Source organism: Diabrotica undecimpunctata, chromosome 5 (assembly GCF_040954645.1).
Source record: "Diabrotica undecimpunctata isolate CICGRU chromosome 5, icDiaUnde3, whole genome shotgun sequence".
Taxonomy (NCBI): domain Eukaryota; kingdom Metazoa; phylum Arthropoda; class Insecta; order Coleoptera; family Chrysomelidae; genus Diabrotica; species Diabrotica undecimpunctata.
Window position 1 is genome coordinate 142579269 of NC_092807.1, and position 20397 is coordinate 142599665.

The window sequence follows — 20397 nt, forward strand, 5'->3', positions numbered from 1 at the left end:
AACAATTAAAAAAAAACTAAAAATATGTACATAGTTATGATAAACCCATAAATTAGAACTGGAAAAGATACAATAATGGTAACAAAATAAAAATAATTTAAAATAGATTTTCGCAATGGAACCCTGCAGCCTGTACACATTTTTGTTGCCGAATTGTTAATTGACGTATTGAATTACGGATACTCTGGGGATCGTTTCTAATAGTATTACAACAATGTATAATTCTATTAATTAATTGTTGTCGGTTATTAATATTCACTGCGTAAACTAGTTGCTTCAATCGTCCCCAAATATGGTAATCAACGGGATTGAAATCAGGGGATCTTGAAGGCCACGAAATAGGACCTGCACGTCCTATCCACCTGTTGCCATAAACATAATTGAGATGTTGTCTCACTGCCAGTAAAAAGTGTGGGGGTGCCCCATGATGCTGAAAATACATCCCTCGGATAGCAACGTTCGCGTTGGCAAGCAAATTCGGCAAAATATTTTGTAGAAAGTTCAAATAGACCTGCCCTGTTAAAGGACCATCAAAAAAGTGAGGACCTACTAATTGGTTATTTATGACACCAATCCACACGTTAACCGAAAACCTTAACTGAGAACGACGTTCTCGAATAGCATGAGGATTTTCTTCTGCCCACACATGTGAATTTCGTGAATTATTTATCCCGTCTCTGTTCCAACCTATCGATCTCATCTCCAGCATGTAGTCGCTGAACCATTTGAATGTGATATGGGTATAGATTATTTTTTTTGTAAGACTCTACTTACTTTTTATTGAGTAACATTGAGTTCTCGACTTACTTGTCTAGTGCTTATTGTAGGGTTCATAGTAACGGCGTCCATAATGTCATCTTCCTGCGCTTCATCTACATGTCGCTCTGTTGTTCCACTAGGAAAAGTGCCATTTTCTAGCAAATAATTAAAAACTGACCCAAATGTTGGATGACTGGGAGTTCGACGATTAGGAAATCTCCTGCGATATTCTCTACTAGCAGCCCTACCACTCCCATTACAGAATCCATAAACAAATATTATGTCTGCATATTCTGTGGTCGAAAACTGATGTGGCATTTTGAACAAAAGTAACAAAAGCTCTACCAAAACTAACACAATGTACTTAACGTAGATATGACAGAAGAAATATGTATTCTTGTACACATAAATAACAATTGATAATGACAATAATGACAATGGGTATAAAATATCAAAAACGTCAAACGGTCAACGCCAACCTTCATTTTAAACTTTTTTAGATTTATTTTTATTTAGTACAGATGATGCAATGTATTATTATTTGATATAAAATTTTAATCATTTACAATCAACAAAAACTAACACATACAAGAGGTTTGACTCTTTAATCAATTTAGTTTATTATTTATCGAAAATAATGCCCCAATACGATCCATGAGTAAAAATTTAAAATTGAAAAACAATTGATTCTATCGTAGAGATAATACAAAGTGACAGTAAAGATGTTAATTTTCTACGTATTAGATTATGTTGTAGGAACTCATTTTAATTAAAATGTTTGAAATTTATAACATTTGTTTAAATTAATACCTTATAATTTGAAACTTCATTATGGTTGTTCTATTTTTGGTAAGATTTGATCGTTCACTAAAAATTTAATAAAAGTGCGATAACATTGGCGCATATGTCGTTTTCATTGGCTATTTATGTAGTTTGAAAATCACTTATTGCATTTTAAAAAAAATATATACAGGGTGTAATATTTAATACGAATCCCTAAATTAATTTTTCCAAAGCCAGTCCTGGAATTTTTTAGTTTAGCTAATACCAGTCGAATGCTTGATAATAGTGTACTGTATCATGCAAAAATTAAAAAAATCAAATGAGCCGTATAAACACTACAGTAAAATGAAATAAATGGTCAATTACACAAATCACCCTGTTAATTAATAAAGAAGAGGAGTTGACATTTTTTAGTGGCCACATGATATGCTCCCTGAGGGACTCTACATATGGTAGAAGTATGTAAAGTTCCTTATGACTCACCCTGTATATATATATATATATATATATATATATATTTATTAAATTTTAGAACTTTAGGAATAATTTACATAAAGGAAAGATGATGTGAGAGGCAGGTAAATATTTTTTAGCATTACAGGTGCGTGTTAGTAATGCAGAAATATACTATTTCTAATCGCAAAAAATATTACTGTATACATTCATATATAAGAATACTTACTGGGATCTTTTACAGCTGTGATGACCAATTTAAATCCATTGGAGTCGGTTCCCCAAGCATCGGTAGCGTACTTCAGCGTTACGTAGTTAGTACGTGTAAACATGGCCCCAAGGTTTTGTTTCGTATTCTTACACGACAAGTCGAACTGAAATAAACAAAACTGGTCATGTTTGAAATGCAAAAATTAAATAAAATGTAGAACAAAGTTAATTGAGTTTTACACCCAGCAAAGATTGATAATTTTTTGTGAAGAGTACTACTAAGATAGTATGTGAAGACTACTTCTGTGAAGATTGTGAAAAGATTTTTTTAAAAGAATAAAACCCAATAATCTTACACTTACATACTCAATTGCTTATTTGTGAACATTGACTTGTATTTTATAAATACTTTTCGAGCTATTTCAATTCTGACCTTTATCTCCTCATCTTGATCTAACTGTGAGTTTATAATTGCTCAGAGGTATTTATACTTGTTGACCCGCTCTAAAGGTTTACCCTCCAATGTCAGATGTATATTTAAAACAGGGCTTTTCAATATCACCATGTATTTGGTTTTATCGATATTTATTCTTAGTCCCATCTTTTTGTTTCTCCATTAATGATTTCTATAACAATTTGTAAATCTTTTATATTTTCTGCCATGATTGCGGTATCGTCTGCAAATCTTATGTTATTAATGATGCTCCCTCCAATTCGTCATATTGATAAGCTGATGAAATGATTCTCGGTCGGCAGCTAGATGAAACAGTTCCTCGACCGTTCGACCTGTCCATTGTCTAATGTTACGCAGCCAGGACAGTTGTTTTCTTCCGACCCAACGTTTTCCTTCGATTTTGACCTGAATGATTAACCGGAGTAAGCGATATTTAGGTCCTCTCATTATATGACCGAAGTATTGGACCTTTCTAATTTTGATGATGTTCATCAATTCTCGCTCTTTGTGCACGGTCTCTAGCACGCGTTCGTTAGATATGTGTGCTGTCCACGGGATTCTGAGCATGCGACGGTAACACCATAACTCAAAAGCTTTTAATTTGTTAAGATTTTTTATTTTTGTTGTCCAGGTTTCACATCCATAGAACAAAGTGGACCAGACGTAGCACTTCAATACTCTTAGACGTGTGGTCAACGACAGACTTCTACTGCATAATACAGAACGCCAGTTAATAAAGTTTTTCCGTGCGAGTTCTATCTGGTCGAAATTTCCTCGCCACTTTCAACCCTGCAGTCAATCCAGCTACCCAGATATCTAAAGTGTTTCACCCTTTCCAGGATTTTGTTATCTAATCTTAGTACTGAGTCTTCGATATTAATTTTTCCGACCACCATCCATTTTGTTTTTTTTTGCGTTGATTGTTAAGCCCTTGTCAGTGCATTCGTTGTTCACAGCATTCAACAGGGTTTGAAGATCTTCTAGACTCTCTGCCATTATTGTGGCGTCATCGGCGTATCTGATGTTGTTAATACTTTCACCACCGATCTTAACACCTTCGCGGCGATTATTTAACGCTATTTCAAAAACTGGTTCAGTGTAGGCATTAAACAACATCGGTGACATAACACATCCCTGTCTGACACTTTTTCCCATAGTGTCTCCTAAAATATTAGTTGGGAGTACACATTAAATAATTATGGCGACAGCACACATCCTGTCTGACTCCTCGTTGAATTTATACTTGGTTTGTCTTACTACCTTCCACTCTTACGACTGCTGTTTGATTGTAGTATAGATTTTTGATTAAATCTTTGGGATCTAGATGAATGTGTGTCAAGGCATGTATGAGTTTACTACGTTGAACTCTGTTAAACGCTTTTTGAAAATCTATATAACATATGAATACGTTTTTATTATATTCCCTGCATTTTTGTAATAATACCTTCATTGCGCACAATGACTCTTTTGTTTCCATTCCACCTCTAAATCCAAACTGTGCTTTATCTAATTGTTGTTCACATTTTTTATATATACGCTGTTGAATAACTTTGAGTAGTATTTTTAAAGTGTGGCCCATGAGGCTAATTATTCGGTATTCATCGCAAGATTTAGCCATTCTTCCATTTAACCATTTGACCGTCGTATTTTATTATATAATTTAGTTAGACACTCAATATTTTCGTCCTGAGATGATTATTGTAAAGAAATGACTTTATTTTTATAAAAGTGGTTTGAGTCATTGCTATTCTTCGTTTTATTTCTATGTCTGGATCTAGTTGTTTCATTATAACAGTTTCAGTTTTGCCTCTTTAATTGAAGCTCTGCATCTACAAATGGGTTACCACTAAACACTAAAAATTTAGTTTAGTTTGAGTTTATTTTAATGTCCATTATCTCTCCTACTTTGTGAATACGATCAAGCAGAATTTGTAGAACTTCAATATTTTATGACAGAATACTGTATTGTCCGCGTTTCTAATTACATTAAATAGTTCCTCGTTGATTTTGATTCCATATGGCTATCCCTCAAGTGCCTTTTTAAATAGCTGGTCCCAGTAAACATTGAACAATGATTAGGACAAAACGCAACCTTGTCTGACTCCTCGTTGTATAGAGATTTCGTCGGTGTAATTGTCTCCAATTTCTACGATAGCAGTTTAATTCCAGTACAAATTTTTAATGACACTAATATCTTTGTCATCTATTCCTATATTTTTTAGCATCTGCATTAATTTTACATGTCGTACTTTGTCGAATGCCTTTTTGAAGTCAATGAAGCATGCAAGTACATCACGGTATTTTTGTAACAGGTTATTTAGCGCAAAAAAAGCCTACCTAGTTCCCATAGCATTTCTAAAACCATATTGGTATCTTCGAGATCTTCGCATTTGAGTATAATTCTGTTGTCGAGTATTCTTAGAAAAATCTTAAGAGTGAAGCTCATTAGGCTTATTAATCGATATTCTGAGCATTTTCTAACATACTGTTCTTTATGTATTGAAACAAAGATGGACTTAAGCAGCGGCGGCTCGTGGCCTAAAAAAGTGGTGAAGATGAGGAAAGCTTGCCGGAGCCAAAAGGAGTTTTGGTACCTACTTCACGCCCAAATCTCATAAAAAATTCGTTAAAAAAAATGTTTAGAATTTATGGCCCTAATAACTTGAAAAGAGCTTTTTAGGGCACTTATAATAGATACGAATCGTTCTGCTTGCCTGGGGTACTTTAGTTCTGAACCTCGACATTTCATTGAGGGTTTTTTGGCGATTAAAACACCACGCCTGCTAAGACGGGTTGGTGAGTTTCGATTCAGCCGCCCACTCTAAGTCAGATGCTGATTGCAGCCGACCACTCTGGGTCAGACGCAGATGTTTAAAATACTGGTTGGTCAACAATGTAAAAGAACATCCCTTTTATCTTCATTTTTCCAATACCTAAATGGAGTCTCTAATATATTACACACCAAGTCATTAATTTAGCCACCATTTAATATAATCTTCTGCAGGTCATCATGCAGGGTAAAGTCGATGGCAAAAAGGGAATAGGTAGAAAGAGAAAATCATGGCTGCGAAATATTTGAGACTGGACAAACATGACTGTAGAAGATTTATTCCACGTTGCAAAAGACAGAAAAATTTTTAGAAATATGGTCGCCAACCTCCGTTAATGGAGACGGCATAGGAAGAAGAAAAAGAAGAAGTCATTTATTGGATTCATTTCTTCAAGTCTCTCTAAAATTATTTTTGTTCAAACGAAATCCACGAGAACACTTTATATCCGAAATCCGAAACAAATCACAGAGAAATGTATTAATAAAGTGCACTAAACAAATAAAATTAATACCGGGACTAAACTAAACTAATAAATATATACTATACACTATACTCAATAAAAATATCTATATAATGGACTAAATTTCAAAATATTGTCGCTTAGAGAAATTTCCGAAAAATAGGAATACCAAATACACATCCAACAGTGGGTGAAGACGAATAATATATTTTTAAGCGGAACTGCACGCACCAGTTTTCTCAGCTATCACTAAGGATAGGCTGACGTCACGTTGCCATGGCAACCGTGAACGCTGATGCAGATGGATTTCGCATTTCAAAAATTATATTCACCTCTTCCTGAATCCTATTATACAATGCTAGTGACACAGGTCAGGACTTGACCGTCAAGTACGTACCACTAATAAAACTAGTTGTCTTTTTTAATTTTTAGATTAATTAAAAGAGAATAAATAATTGATTTCAGAATTTAGATATAATAATGTTGTTTTCATTTTTTATTTATTTGTCTCAATTTAATTATATTTTTTTGGTGAACCTCACCTTCACCTACTTCACCTGGCCGGCCGCCGTTGGACTTAAGCCAGTCTGCGAGAATCACGTGTTATAAACATATTGCATTAAAAAGTTATCCCGCGAATACAGTCCATATTTTATCTTATATTTTATTTTAAAAAAGATAGCAAGAATTTAAAATGAAGACGCAATACAAAATTATATGATATTTTGTTATCAACTTGACTACGCTTCAAAATTTCCCAGTAGGACTAATCAATGGTTTATATAAAATAACATTTTTAAATAGTGAAACCCTAAAATAGCAAGCCTGCTTATGACAAAGAATAAATCAATCAAAGATAACAACAATATTTATTCCTTTGCTATTAAAATATCACAAACTTAACTTATCAAAAATATTAATAATAAAATAATTACCTTATACGTTCCTACAGCGTGAGCACCGTCGTAAATATATAAATGATCATTGCAATCTAACTGAAGAAAATCGAAGCGAAGCATAAATCTTTGAAGAATGGAATGAGTTTGAAATGTTATGATGCAGTCCAAATTTCTCTCATTTTGCGACCAAAGTAGTGCACCATCGATCTTCCTGTAAAGGTTTTGAAGAAAGTGGTTTTTACACAACGATTGCATTGAATCTGAAACAAAATGTTTTTTAATTAGTAAATACTTCATTTCTATTTGCAAGTGTGAGATAATTGGGATTAAGCTACAATTGAAGATATAAGCGGATAAAAGTCATATGTCACTTTTCTTGGGAAAATTGTTTTTTTTTTGGTTTTTTGTTCTTCTAATATGCTGTTTAACCTTTTAAAATATTAAAATTACCTATTTTTAGCTAATTAAAAACAACAGGAAGATATGAAAAAAATATGTCACACTAGATTTTTGAATTCTTGTGTATAAAGGTATTATGTCCAAAATTGTGGACATATTACCTTTATCGCTCATATGATTAGTCGCTCAGCAGTTTGTTTTCTGACGCTTTACTTTATAGGTTATATTATGGAAATCAGTATCACTGTGTAATTTATTTTGTGCAAACATTTTTACAGTTTTTAAATCAAAAAGCTACAAACAATTATGGAGAGTAGAAGAAAGAGAATTTATAGACTATATCTTTAACAGAAAGAAGAAAATACTGTTAAACAAGGAAATATTACATTATTATAAAAAGGTTCATATAAGTATGTTTAATACTTCCTGTTTTATGCAAAGTACCAGTTAATGCTTTTTAGTGCAGTTTTTATCACCTACTTATATGCAGTTTTATCACCTACTTATAATATTGTTGGTTTTGGTTATATTTTCTCCTAGATGTTCGTCTGATTTAAATACCCGTAAAGTTGACGAGCTATCCAATAAAAAGCATTGTACAGACATTCACATATCGTATTCAGATAAAATATAGTATGCAGCTCGTTACGGTTTCCGCACGTGTCACAGTCTCAAATCGTGTAACAGCAAAATACGTCTGTCATGCTTGTGTCATATAAATATACCTCACGTCGGTGGACGGGACTTTGTTGTGGACGGGACTTTGTTCCCATTGGTCAGTAACTTCGTTCTAACATTAACTACGGAAAATAAGAAGAATTGGCAGTTGACAAACAAAGCAGAATTGACAGTTGACGGACGAAATAGAATTGACAGTTGACATTAGATTAGGAAAAAAACTGACAGTTGACAAATGGTTTCCGGTCTTAACTAAGGTTCATGTTCGGCCAGTAATGCAGATTCAAGGATTACCGACAGTAACGTCACACTGTCTGTCTCAAGTGACCCATACTCTGCTCTAAATTCTTCAATAGCTTTTAATAAGCAAAAAATTTGGTTTTGTGCTTTTGAGATATTTGGTATAAAATAAAAAAAAAACATATTATGGATACCATACGTAAGCCTGGCTGAAAAGGTTTATTATTCCTTAGTAGTAAATTTATTTTAAGTGTGTTACATATAGTTTTACATTTTTTGGTAAATACTGAGTCAGGAAGCAAACCATACGGATATAAGTCGTCCAGTGATGAATTCATCCTTTCAGTTACGCGATATTGGGATGAATCAGACTGCTACGAAGAAACCATAAACAAAATAGTTTCAAAAAATACACGATTCTAAACAAAACAACTTTTCTTAAAAACTTTCTAACAAAAATATGTTTTGTACATACATATTTAACTATTGCTATTTTTTTAATATGTTAGTAAATGTCTTTGTAAAGTGTTCTTTATCATTAAAATATTTATATATATTAGAAATTTATCTTAAAGGATTTTTGTCACTGGACAGGTCTCCCCTGTGTTAATTACGTGATAAATTTATTGATTATTGTTTTTATTGTAGAAACAGATTACAATAAATAAAGGATGAAAACAAAAAATTTAACAGTTGATTATAACGTAAAACAACAAGAAGTTAATTAATCTCCTAGCAGTAAACATCTGTCAACAGTCAGCTGACCGCGCCATGTTCCCAATAGTGCTTTTATTTATGAAAAGCTACTTGTCAATGACATGAGGTCTTTCATAAATAAGCAATAATTTTAAACAAAAATGTTTAGTAAAGGAATAACAAGACATAAGGCTTTTCATAAGCAAACGATATGCGAACATATAGGTTATCATTTTTTGAGTTAAATGAAAATTTGAAATAAAGTGACATGAGGCCTTTCATAAATTTTACATCTTGTATTGTAATTTTTTTTTTAATAAATGCTCATTTTTGATTCTTAACATTTTGTATCAACTTAACCCTAACATTTTTAAATTAGTTTTGCTATGTGGATAATGGTAATATGTCCACAAAATTTGAAATAATTGGCTTAACGTAACATTTTTTAAATTCAATTTAAAGTGTAAAAAAGTACCTTCAGATACCTGTTTAAAAAAGTGTAATATTGCAAATTTATAAAATAAATAATTAACTTGGAACAAAAGACACTAAAATGTTCATTACCACATATGACCTTTATTCACTAATGTCTTCAATTATTGGTTGTAATGAAAATCATATTTTTAACTGACTAGTGTTTGATGTTTCGATTTCCACTTCGGAAATCTTCAGTATATAATTTAAAGAATAAATACTTTTAAATAATGCATTCGTTGCAAATGCAATGCAAACCAGAATAATTTAAAATGACAACCATATACAATACGAGAACAAACTATATACCTTAAAATAATGTATTAAATCGGTATAAACTACGACACTGTAGAAGAGACAAACATTGGAAAATATGGTGAATGAGCAGAAAACTTTCCGACAAATAGAGGAAGTTTCTTGTCACAAAAATTAGAATAACAGTATTGCACTGAAAACTTTTGCCGGCAAGATTCATGGACGAACGTATTATTAAGTTTGAAAGAAAAGTTTTGTGAAATATGGATACGAGTTGCATAAACTATCTTTTTCAATTCCAACATGAAAATCCATATATATGATATTACCATATTCTATTTTACAAAAAATGACTTTGTGAATAGGAAACAGTGTCATGCTTCGTGTTTTGTTTAGATAAAGCAACAAAAATATCAGTAGCATATTATTGTTCTAGGGAAGCTTATAAATTGCATATTTATGGGTTGTTATAATTTTATTACTGTACTATGGAACTAGACTAAATGAAGAGAGTTTTTTTCTGTAGTAGTCTAATTTCATTAGAGAAGCGAAGCTTCTAAACTCTAATACTCCTCAATCTTTTCTCCTTCGTAAGAACGTAGTGGCGTCATGTAATTTGTTTGACTATTTCTGTCCAATTATCTCTCTCCTGTGCGTGTTTTTTTGCTTCGGAGAATGAGTAACCAGTCATCTCCTTTATTTGGTCCGACCATCGTACTGGAGAGCCTCCTCTGGATCTTTTACCCGCTACGTTACCTTAAACTATCATTCGCTTCATGCCTTCTCTTCTTCTAGGTATGTCCAAAATATCTCAGTATATTTTGGTTGATAGTTGTAATGAGTCTAGTTTTTGTGCGATGGGCGGTCCATGATATGCGCAACATTCTACGGTAGACCCGCATTTCAAATGTCATTATACGCTTTAAATCGGTTTTTTTATTGTCCAAGTTTCTGAAGCATAGTTGGCGATAGTTAATATCAATGCTCGAACCAGGTGTAATTTTGTATTGAGTTTAGCTGTTGCCGATCTGCCATTGTGATGCGTCGACGGATCACGTCTTCGCATCCTCCACTATTAGTAATAACGGAGCCTAAGTAATTAAATTGCCTGACCACTACGTAACCTGCCATGATTCTTATTTCTTTCTGGTTGTTTCTGATTCTATCGATGATCATCACTTTGGTTTTCTGCAAATTTATTTTCCAACCATATTCCGTAGGTACTCACCGTGCCTATCGTTGCTCCACCTTGTCATTCCTCAAAAACTTGACGCATAATATGTGGATTTGCTTGATATGCACTTCGCTTGTGCCGCTGGTTAATAATCAAACTCCGTGCGAAAACAAAACTGATTTTATTTTGAATTACACAATACAATATATAAACGCTTATTAAGTATTATGTCCGCTCGCTCTGAATGCTGTATCACCGTATCCCGTCTCGTACTTGAGTGCTGTCTGTCGTCTTTGGGGTGCCTTAAGGGACTCCCTTATCTTCACATATGGCATAATATATCTCCCTACGCCACTATGTTGCCGGATTGTAAAAATGCATAAAATAAACTTGAATTAGATAGAGGCGTGAACATGGCCCCCGCCTTGGCAAACACTGCCAACAAAATCGTCTGCTAATGCTAAATGTTCAAATGTTTAAACTACACTTAGTCCGAAACGGGTAGCGGACACACCTTGGAAAAAGAACGAGTTATGATACCATTGTCTGTCTTTATCCTAAAAACTCTGGCTACACCATCACTGCCGCGTAAAAGTTCGATCACGCGACCTAACTTCCACCTTAATGGAGGTAAATTGTCCTCTTTTATGAGCACTAACGTGTTTTCCGCAACTTCACCGTTAGTAGTAGTCCATTTCGTGCGTTTTTGTAGTTCGGAGATGTATTCTTTGTTCCATCGTTCCCATATATGCTGAGAAAGCTGCTGAATATGCTGGAATTTTGAGAGCCGATTAACTGGAACATGACGCAAATCTGGATCTGGATTGGTAATAAGTGGTCTTCCGATGAGAAAATGTGCAGGAGTTAATGGGGAGAGATCATTTGGATCACAGGATAAAGGATGAATCGGTCGGGAATTTATTATAGCTTCAATCTGCACAAGCAACGAATAAAATTCCTCGAACGTTAAGTGCGCGTTTCCCAAAACCCTATGCAAATGATGCTTAACTGTTCTTACTCCGCTTTCCCACAGTCCGCCAAAATGTGGAGAATAGGGAGGTATGAAGGACCACGAAATATTATCCTTTAGCAAGGATTCTCTTATCGCGGGAGTGTGCTGCTCTAAAAATTTTCTTAACAATTTTAACTCCGAACTAGCTGCTATAAAATTGGTTCCATTGTCGGAGACCATCTTTTGAGGCTTGCCTCTTCGCGCAATAAATCTTTTAAAGGCCAACAGAAATGATTCCTTAGACAGTTCTGTAACTAATTCTAAATGTATGGCCTTCGTACAAAAACAAATAAAAAGACACATGTAACTCTTTATTAGTTTACAACCTCGACCCTTTCTATCGCGAATTAAGAAAGGGCCTGCATAATCTACACCTGTTACAATAAATGGTGGGCCACCTGCGAGACGCTGGGCAGGTAGGTCACCCATTATTGGCTGAATGGATTTAGATTTTAATCTAAAACATTTTACACATTTGTGTACGGTACGTCGCGCTAAATTTCTTCCTGATAACGGCCAGAAAGTTTCTCTTATAGTTGCAAGTAAAAGCTGAGGACCAGCATGCATAAGATCCTTGTGAAAATGATTAAATATTAACGACGTAACTATATGATCTGCCGCTAAAATGATGGGATGTTTTTTGTCATACGTAAACTCGGAATGCTTTAAACGCCCGCCTACTCTCATGATGCCCTGATTATCAAGAAATGGAGATAAATTGATGAGTTTGCTGTTTTTATCTAAAGATCCCTTTTGGTTCAAATGCTTTATTTCATTAGAAAATGACTGTGATTGACACAGTTTTAGAATACGATTAAATGCAGAATGTATTTCATCCAAAGAAAGGGGTTCAGAAGTTCTTTCCTTATTTTTACACATGCGAATGAATCTGAACACATATGCAGCGGTTCTTTTTAAACGTAAAATATTAGAGAAGCGCTCAAATGAAAATACTTCCGTATTCTGTGTTTCATCAAGTTTATTCGTAAAAACCTTTATGTTTTTCCTTGTTTCGCTTGTTTCAGTAGGGACAACTTGTAAATTTGGCCATTTATCTGAATCTTGCACGATCCACTCCGGTCCATGCCACCATAAGTTGCACTCCATTATTTTATCTGGTTCCACGCCTCTGGACACTAGATCTGCAGGATTATCCTTGCCTGGCACATGACGCCACTGCGCAAACGAAGTGGTTTCCTGGATCTCTGCTACGCGGTTACTAACAAACGTCTTCAATGCATTGGCTGCTGTTTTCAACCAACTAAGTACTATCGATGAATCTGTCCAGAGGTAACACGTATGGAATTGCACATTTAATGAATTTTTGACCTTATTGGTCAAACGCGATAAAATTACTGCTCCACAGAGCTCTAAACGCGGCAAGGTAACTGGCTTTAAGGGCGCAACCTTGCTTTTTGCACATAATAAGAATGAATACGACCTGCCTAACGAATCGGTAGATTTAATGAATATGCAAGCACCGTATGCCTTTTCTGAGGAGTCGCAAAATCCATGAAGTTCTAGTTTGACCTTACTAGAACATATAACATGCCGAGGTATTTTTAAATTGTTTAAGCTTCCTAATTTATTCCTAAACTGTAAATAATTATTTGCTAAATGCTCCGGTATGGGATCATCCCATGAAAGACGCTCGAGCCATAGTTGTTGTAACATAATTTTCGCTATGATGGTACACGCACTTAATAGACCCAAGGGATCAAAAATTTGAGCTATGTCCGATAATAAAGTTCGCTTTGTGATTATATGGCCTAGAGATGAACTTATGCTATAAAACATAGTATCTGATTGCGGTGAGTACAATAATCCCAAAGTTTTCGCCTTCTCGTTTTCACCGAATTGAATAACCGAACCCGTAGTTGAATTATCCGGTATATCTCTCAATATTTCAGGATCATTTGAATAGAATTTACGCAATGTAAATCCTCCGCCTTTGAGGACCTCAAAAAGTTGTTTACATGCTTCGCGCGCTTTCTGTTTTGAATCAAAACCTGTCAAAAGGTCGTCCACATAAAAATCGGATTTAATAATGCTAGCAATGTTAGGATTTTTAGCTTCTTGCTCCTCTGCCAATGTCATTAGACATTTAATCGCTAAGTAAGAAGAGCATTTCATACCGTATGTAACTGTCTGTAACTGAAATATTTCAATCGGTTCTTCCGGATTATTTCGCCATAAGATACATTGTAAGGATTTTTGATCATCTGCAACCAATACCTGACGGTACATTTTTTCTATATCCGCACTAACTACATATAAGTGTGTTCTAAAACGCAATAAAATGGAGAGTAAATCATTTTGTAAGGTTGGTCCGGCCATTTGAATACTATTTAATGAAATGCCGTTTGTAGTTGGCGCACTACAATCGAACACAACGCGCAAACGTGTCGTCAAAGAATTTTCCTTTAATACTGGATGATGTGGCATAAAATAAAATGTAGTATTTACCCTAAAGTCTGTTGCCGCTTCCGTAATTCTGCATAAACCTTTCATATGTCCTAACTCTTTATATTCCTGGATGAATTCGCTATAAAGAGTTTTAAGATTGGCATCTTTATTCAATTTACGCTCGAGATTTAAAAATCTATTTTTTGCTTGACGAAATGAATCACCGAGTGAACTTATCGGTTCTTTGAATGGCAATGATACTATGAATTTGCCTGTCGCGTCGCGTTTCACCGTTTCTTCGAAATGTTTTTCGCATGCAATTTCTTCGCCCGAGAGTGCAGGTTTTCCATTGAAAACCTCTTCAAGTTCCCAGAACTTACTTAGCTGTTCTGTAACTTCGATTGTGTTTGTGAAATTACACTTAGTTATTCGCTTTTCTGATGCTTTGTTTTGGCTGATATACGGCCCTGCTATGATCCAGCCAAACATTGTTTCTTGCATGAATGGTTTATTTTTACCTAAACTAATTCTGTTTGTGCCCAGTATTTGCCAAAATAGATCACTTCCTATCAACAATTCGACCTTTTGTGGTTTATGAAAATAATTATCCGCTAATTTTAAATGTTTAGGTATCTGCAAATCGCTAATGTTTATTTCAGATGCCGGCACGCACCCCGTAATTTCTGGTATTACGAAACAATTTAAAGTTTTATGAAAAGTTATATCGCTACGCGACTGTATATTTATTTCGCATTTGAATCGAACGGGAGATGCAATATTATTTATGCCCATGACTGATATGTTCGCGCTTGTCGTTTTTAATCTAAGTTTATCGCATAAATTTTCGGTTATGAATGAGCTTTGTGAACCGCAATCTAACAAAGCTCGCACTATGTATGCCTTACCTTGGCCGTCAAAAATATTAACTAATACTGTGGACAGTATAGTTTGATCTGCAGCGCTAACTGCCGAAACTGACAAATTGGTAGTGTTTAAACTACCTTGTATATTATCTGCAGATCGTATATCGCTCGCGTTTTCTACCGGTTGATGAACTAAAGCTGCGTTCTGTTCGCTTGACCTATCTGGATGCAATAACGTATGGTGTTTTGACGCGCATTTCTTGCATGTTGATTGTCTACACCGCTTATAGAAATGTCCAGGTTTAAGACAATTCGTGCAAAGATTGACCTGTCTTACTTTATCAAACCTGTCCCTAGATGAAAGTTTTGAAAATTCGCCGCATTGATAAATGTTGTGTTCCCTTTTGCAAATAGGGCAACACTGTGTATTATCCGATTTATTTAAAGTTCCCTGTGATGAATATAGACCGCGAATGTTATGTGAATATTTCGTATTCCGTGAATACGCGCCCGCCTGAGAAATATTTCGTGTATTTTGCTTTTCAGCTTGATTTACCTCAAGAGATTCTAAGAGGTCCGCCCTTGATTTTAAAAACGTTTTAAAATCATCAAAACTAGGAATTTCATTATGTGTTTTGCTATTCTCCCATGCGCGTAAAGTCGATGTATCGAACTTACAAGAAATAATATGAATAAGGAGTATGTCCCACGAATCAGTAGGTAGCCCTAGCTGCTTTAACGCGTATAAATGCTTCGAAAAAATGTCAACTAATTGCCGCAATCTATTAGATGACTCTTTATGTATTGGCTCTATATTAAATAAGGCATTAATATGATTGGAAATTAATAATCTCTTATTATCGTACCTTTCCCTAATTAATTTCCACGCAACTGCATAGTTTTCGGCGGTAAACTCTAATGTTCGTATGACCTGCGCCGCACCGCCCTGTAATGAACTTCGTAAATAATGAAAACGCCTTATATTGTCTAAGTACTCATTTCTGTTAACTAAAGATTCAAAAAGATCTGCAAAATCTAACCAATTATTATAATTACCATCAAATTTTGGTAACTCGATAGGTTTAAGCTCAATACAATGCCCTGTATATGAATTCTTAGAGCGCTCACTTGCTTTATCGCTTTCTATACAAGCTACTTGTTGATTATCGCGAATGATTTTTCGCGCGACCGCTAATTGTGAATAATATTTGTTATAGAATTCTTCGCGCTCCGTATATTCATCCTCTAATAATTCAAATTGAACCGTATTTTCTATTTGCCCTTGAACTTCATCGAATTCGCCCTGTAAATGTTCTATATTATTTACCATTTCAATAGCCTGTAATACTTCTAAATCTGAAATCGTTTCACCCTTAGTTATTTTATCATTTAACGCTAATATAAATTTCGAAAATATTGTGAGTTTGCATTTAAAACCGCCCCTTTTTCGCTTTAAATTCTCCATAATTTTATAATGAATTAAACAGTAAACAGAAACAGAATATAAATCGCTTGATATTCGACCCTAACGTTCTCAGAATTATCACATGTGCAGAATAAAGGTACAAAGACTGATAAATAAGGGAATGTGAAATGGATAATGCTCACCAAAATATTGTATGTTTATTCTAACAGCCCTAGCCTCCTGGCGCCAAGGATATGCCTCAGGTCTTCACAGATTTTAAACCCACAGTTGTCCAATTATGTAACTGTCTTAAGAACAACGTTCGACAGTCTATAACGCGCTCGGGCCACTATGAATGCACTATTTCGCCCGCTAATATGATGACACAAATATGAGTTCGGAATTCGGTGAATTTACACTGTTTCAACACAAAAATTTGATGATTCGGCTCGAATAGACCATGGATTTGCTTGATATGCACTTCGCTTGTGCCGCTGGTTAATAATCAAACTCCGTGCGAAAACAAAACTGATTTTATTTTGAATTACACAATACAATATATAAACGCTTATTAAGTATTATGTCCGCTCGCTCTGAATGCTGTATCACCGTATCCCGTCTCGTACTTGAGTGCTGTCTGTCGTCTTTGGGGTGCCTTAAGGGACTCCCTTATCTTCACATATGGCATAATATATCTCCCTACGCCACTATGTTGCCGGATTGTAAAAATGCATAAAATAAACTTGAATTAGATAGAGGCGTGAACAATATGTTCACTATATATGTATATTGAATATAATAGGGGATATTATGCATCTCTCTGGAACTTTAGATTTTAATTTGAAGTTTTTCGAAATAACGTTATTAACTCTTACATTAGCAGTATTATTTACATAATAGTTTTTGTAGTAAATAGATTAGATGTTCAGGCGTACCCATTTCTCAAGTATATGCCACATTTTATTCCATTTTACGACATCGAAGGCCTTGGAATAGTCAAAAAAGCATAAATATGTTTATATGTTAAACTCTCGAGATTTTTTGATAATTTGGCGAATATTAAGAATATGTTCTCTTGTTCCTCTACCTGGGACACATCCGCATTGTTCTTGGAGAATTTGTGGTAAGAGAGCTGATTTTATTGATGATGCTTTTAGTACTTTAATGTACGGTACGGTAATTACTGCAATCTGTCGGTGAACCTTTTTTATAAATGAAAATAAACGTGACCCCAGTCATTTGGCCACTTTCCGGTATTCCAGATCTCATTGCAGATTCTAAGCATTACTTCCATTACTTACTAAACTCTAATACTACGTGGTATTACTTTTTTTCTCTACAGTAAAATGCTCAAGTGAGCATCACGGAACTAGCACAATAAGATGACATTGTTGTGGAACTAGAGCCAGAAGATGGCATTGTCACGGGTAGTGTCATAAAATAACGATTCTTTACAACAATTCACCATTCTTGATAAATTCGTTTCTAGTCATCATATTGTAGCGTTTCACCAATGAAACGAGCGGTTCTAATTTATGTAAATATATTTATTCATTAGTTTACAGTACCATAATATCTTATCAACTAACTAAACTTATATGCTGCTGATATATACAAGTTACTATGTACTAGAACAATCTGTAATATTCCACCTCTATTTTCGCTTGTATTGACGCCTCGATTACTTGGTCGATACATCAGGGACATTCTCGAATACACATCATCGCCTCGAGAGGCAACCGTAATATGGGATACGTCGCAATAAGCTCTTTCGTAACACTGCTCCCCTCTTAGAACTGAGCGTTTCGATCAGCAATTCTATGTGTAGGCCCAGGATGGCGGAATCTACAGGACTCTCCAGCTCGGCAACGAACCCCTCAAGAAGAAATAACAGTTTCTCGGAAGATCACTTCAAGCATGCTTCTGACAATCTTTCAATCCAGATTTTCTAGTATAAATTCTTAATGTCATAATTGCACAGGATTTTATTCAAATTGAATCTCCAAAAAAAAAGAGCATTAATTGAACGCACCAGTGTTGCTACTTTAAGAGCCAAGTTTCCTCGTAAATAGTGCGCATACCAGGGACCTTGTTTTCTTTTCGACGAAACGTAGATTTATTCTAAGGGAAATGAAACAATTTCCTGGCAATACAAAAGTGTTAAAAGTTTACGCAAACCAGAAGGGAATAATGGTAAATGTTTTATAATACATTGTTCACGCTGGTTTTTCAAAAGTATTTGTTGGTAAAGCAAGTTTATTATTTTGCTCAAAATCTAAAATAGTTGATTATCATGGGGAATATTTCAGTAAACTTTAAAAAGTTTACATAATAAATGCATAGGTTATTCGTCAATATTCTACCATAAAATATGTTTAAAATCGACGTTTCCCCTATTTTTATTCGCTGCATATAGCTGGACAGAACCAGAAAATATAACAAGCAATAATAATATAGATGAACTTAAACTTAACTTAAATTTTTATGTCCCAAAACAAGTCCCATTTGTTACAATTTCTAGTTGAAATTTTTGTAATAAAAAATATATTTAAGAAAATTATTTATTCTATACCTATATATATTATGGAGATTGTTTATTTTGAGCTATTTTCTATGTGCTACTAGAATTTAATCAAGATTGGATGATTATTAAGGAGCATATAATGGAAATAGGTTTTCACTGGGTAAGGTAGCACTTTAATATGAAGTATCACGGTAATAGGAAATTCCAGACTACCTCCTGAATATTAGTAATGTAACCACTAAATGTAATCTAATGAACCTAGAAATTCTAGTAAGTCTATTCACTGTTTAATAAAATTAGTTTACAAAGCAACCCTGTATTGGCTACAATATTCAAGACGGTAGTCCTCAGTGCCGACGATTATTGATTTCATAATGAAAGGGTCCACAATAGGTGAAATGTGATTAGAATCACAAGAAGGTCGTAATGGAATAGATCTGGAAATTTGGGAGTTGAAGGGTTAATGCCTTTTATAAGACACGAATTCAAGAGCCATTAAGAGATAATTATTTTACCAAGAAATGATATTAATTTAAGGATGAATAAACTTAAAGACTCTTTTTGTTAATTTCAATAGTGCATATTTATTACATATTCCAGTCGTCAGAGATTTGACCCCTAAAAATCATATGAACATGCTAAATTTTCTCAAGAATATTAATTTTGGTACTCCAAAAAATATACAAAAAGTTTACAGCTTTAACCCCTGTACTTTCCCCTAAAACACCGCTCGTAGGAGGGTAAAAACGTAAAAAAATCGATTTACCAAGAATCTGGACGCCATAGGAAAAATGTTTTAACTAAAAAATATAGCTGAGATAATTTTAAACAAAAATGTTTATTAGCACTTTTTGCCTAGAATGAGCTGTTCTCTTAAAAACAACGCTTGAACCGACCGGCGATTTTGAATGTCAGTTCCACGCTCGAAATTGATGTTAACTAAAATTTATATTAACCTGACGGTAAAAAATTGCAATGCAATTTTTGTATTTTGCGCAAATAAAGTCAGTTTCTATAAAGCTGTTCAATAAATAAAAACTTCGCCCGATTTTTGCCATTTTTTACGATTCTCGTGAGCTCAGTCAAATTTCTATTGTTGGAGACCAGTCTTCAAAACCTATGACATGAAAATTTAATTTTGTTTTTTGGCAAAAAATAAGTATGAGGCATTTGAAATATGATTAAAAACGCAGAATTTAAACTTTTATATTTTAAATGATCGCACGGCACCGGAAATGCCTCCAAGAACACAGTTTTTAGTATAGTTTATAGCACAAGTTAAGTACTTTTAAAAAACATACTAGTGTAATAAAAAAAAAACAGTTTTAAATGTTTTAGATTGTTTGTAATGTGAAAGTTTAAATTCAGCGTTTCTTCTTGATTTTTGTTGATTGGACTCTCGGATCAAAAGATATTGAATTT

At 34.3% G+C, this 20397-nt stretch overlaps 1 protein-coding gene across 1 annotated transcript in view; it reads right to left on the reverse strand.

The window, feature by feature from the left end:
* Positions 1-20397, reverse strand: part of loaf (low-density lipoprotein receptor domain containing lost and found) — a 184613-nt gene that overhangs the window by 34120 nt on the left and 130096 nt on the right. The window contains 2 exon segments of the mRNA XM_072531178.1: positions 2225-2369; positions 6886-7109. Of these exon segments, the coding sequence (XP_072387279.1) occupies positions 2225-2369; positions 6886-7109 (369 nt within the window).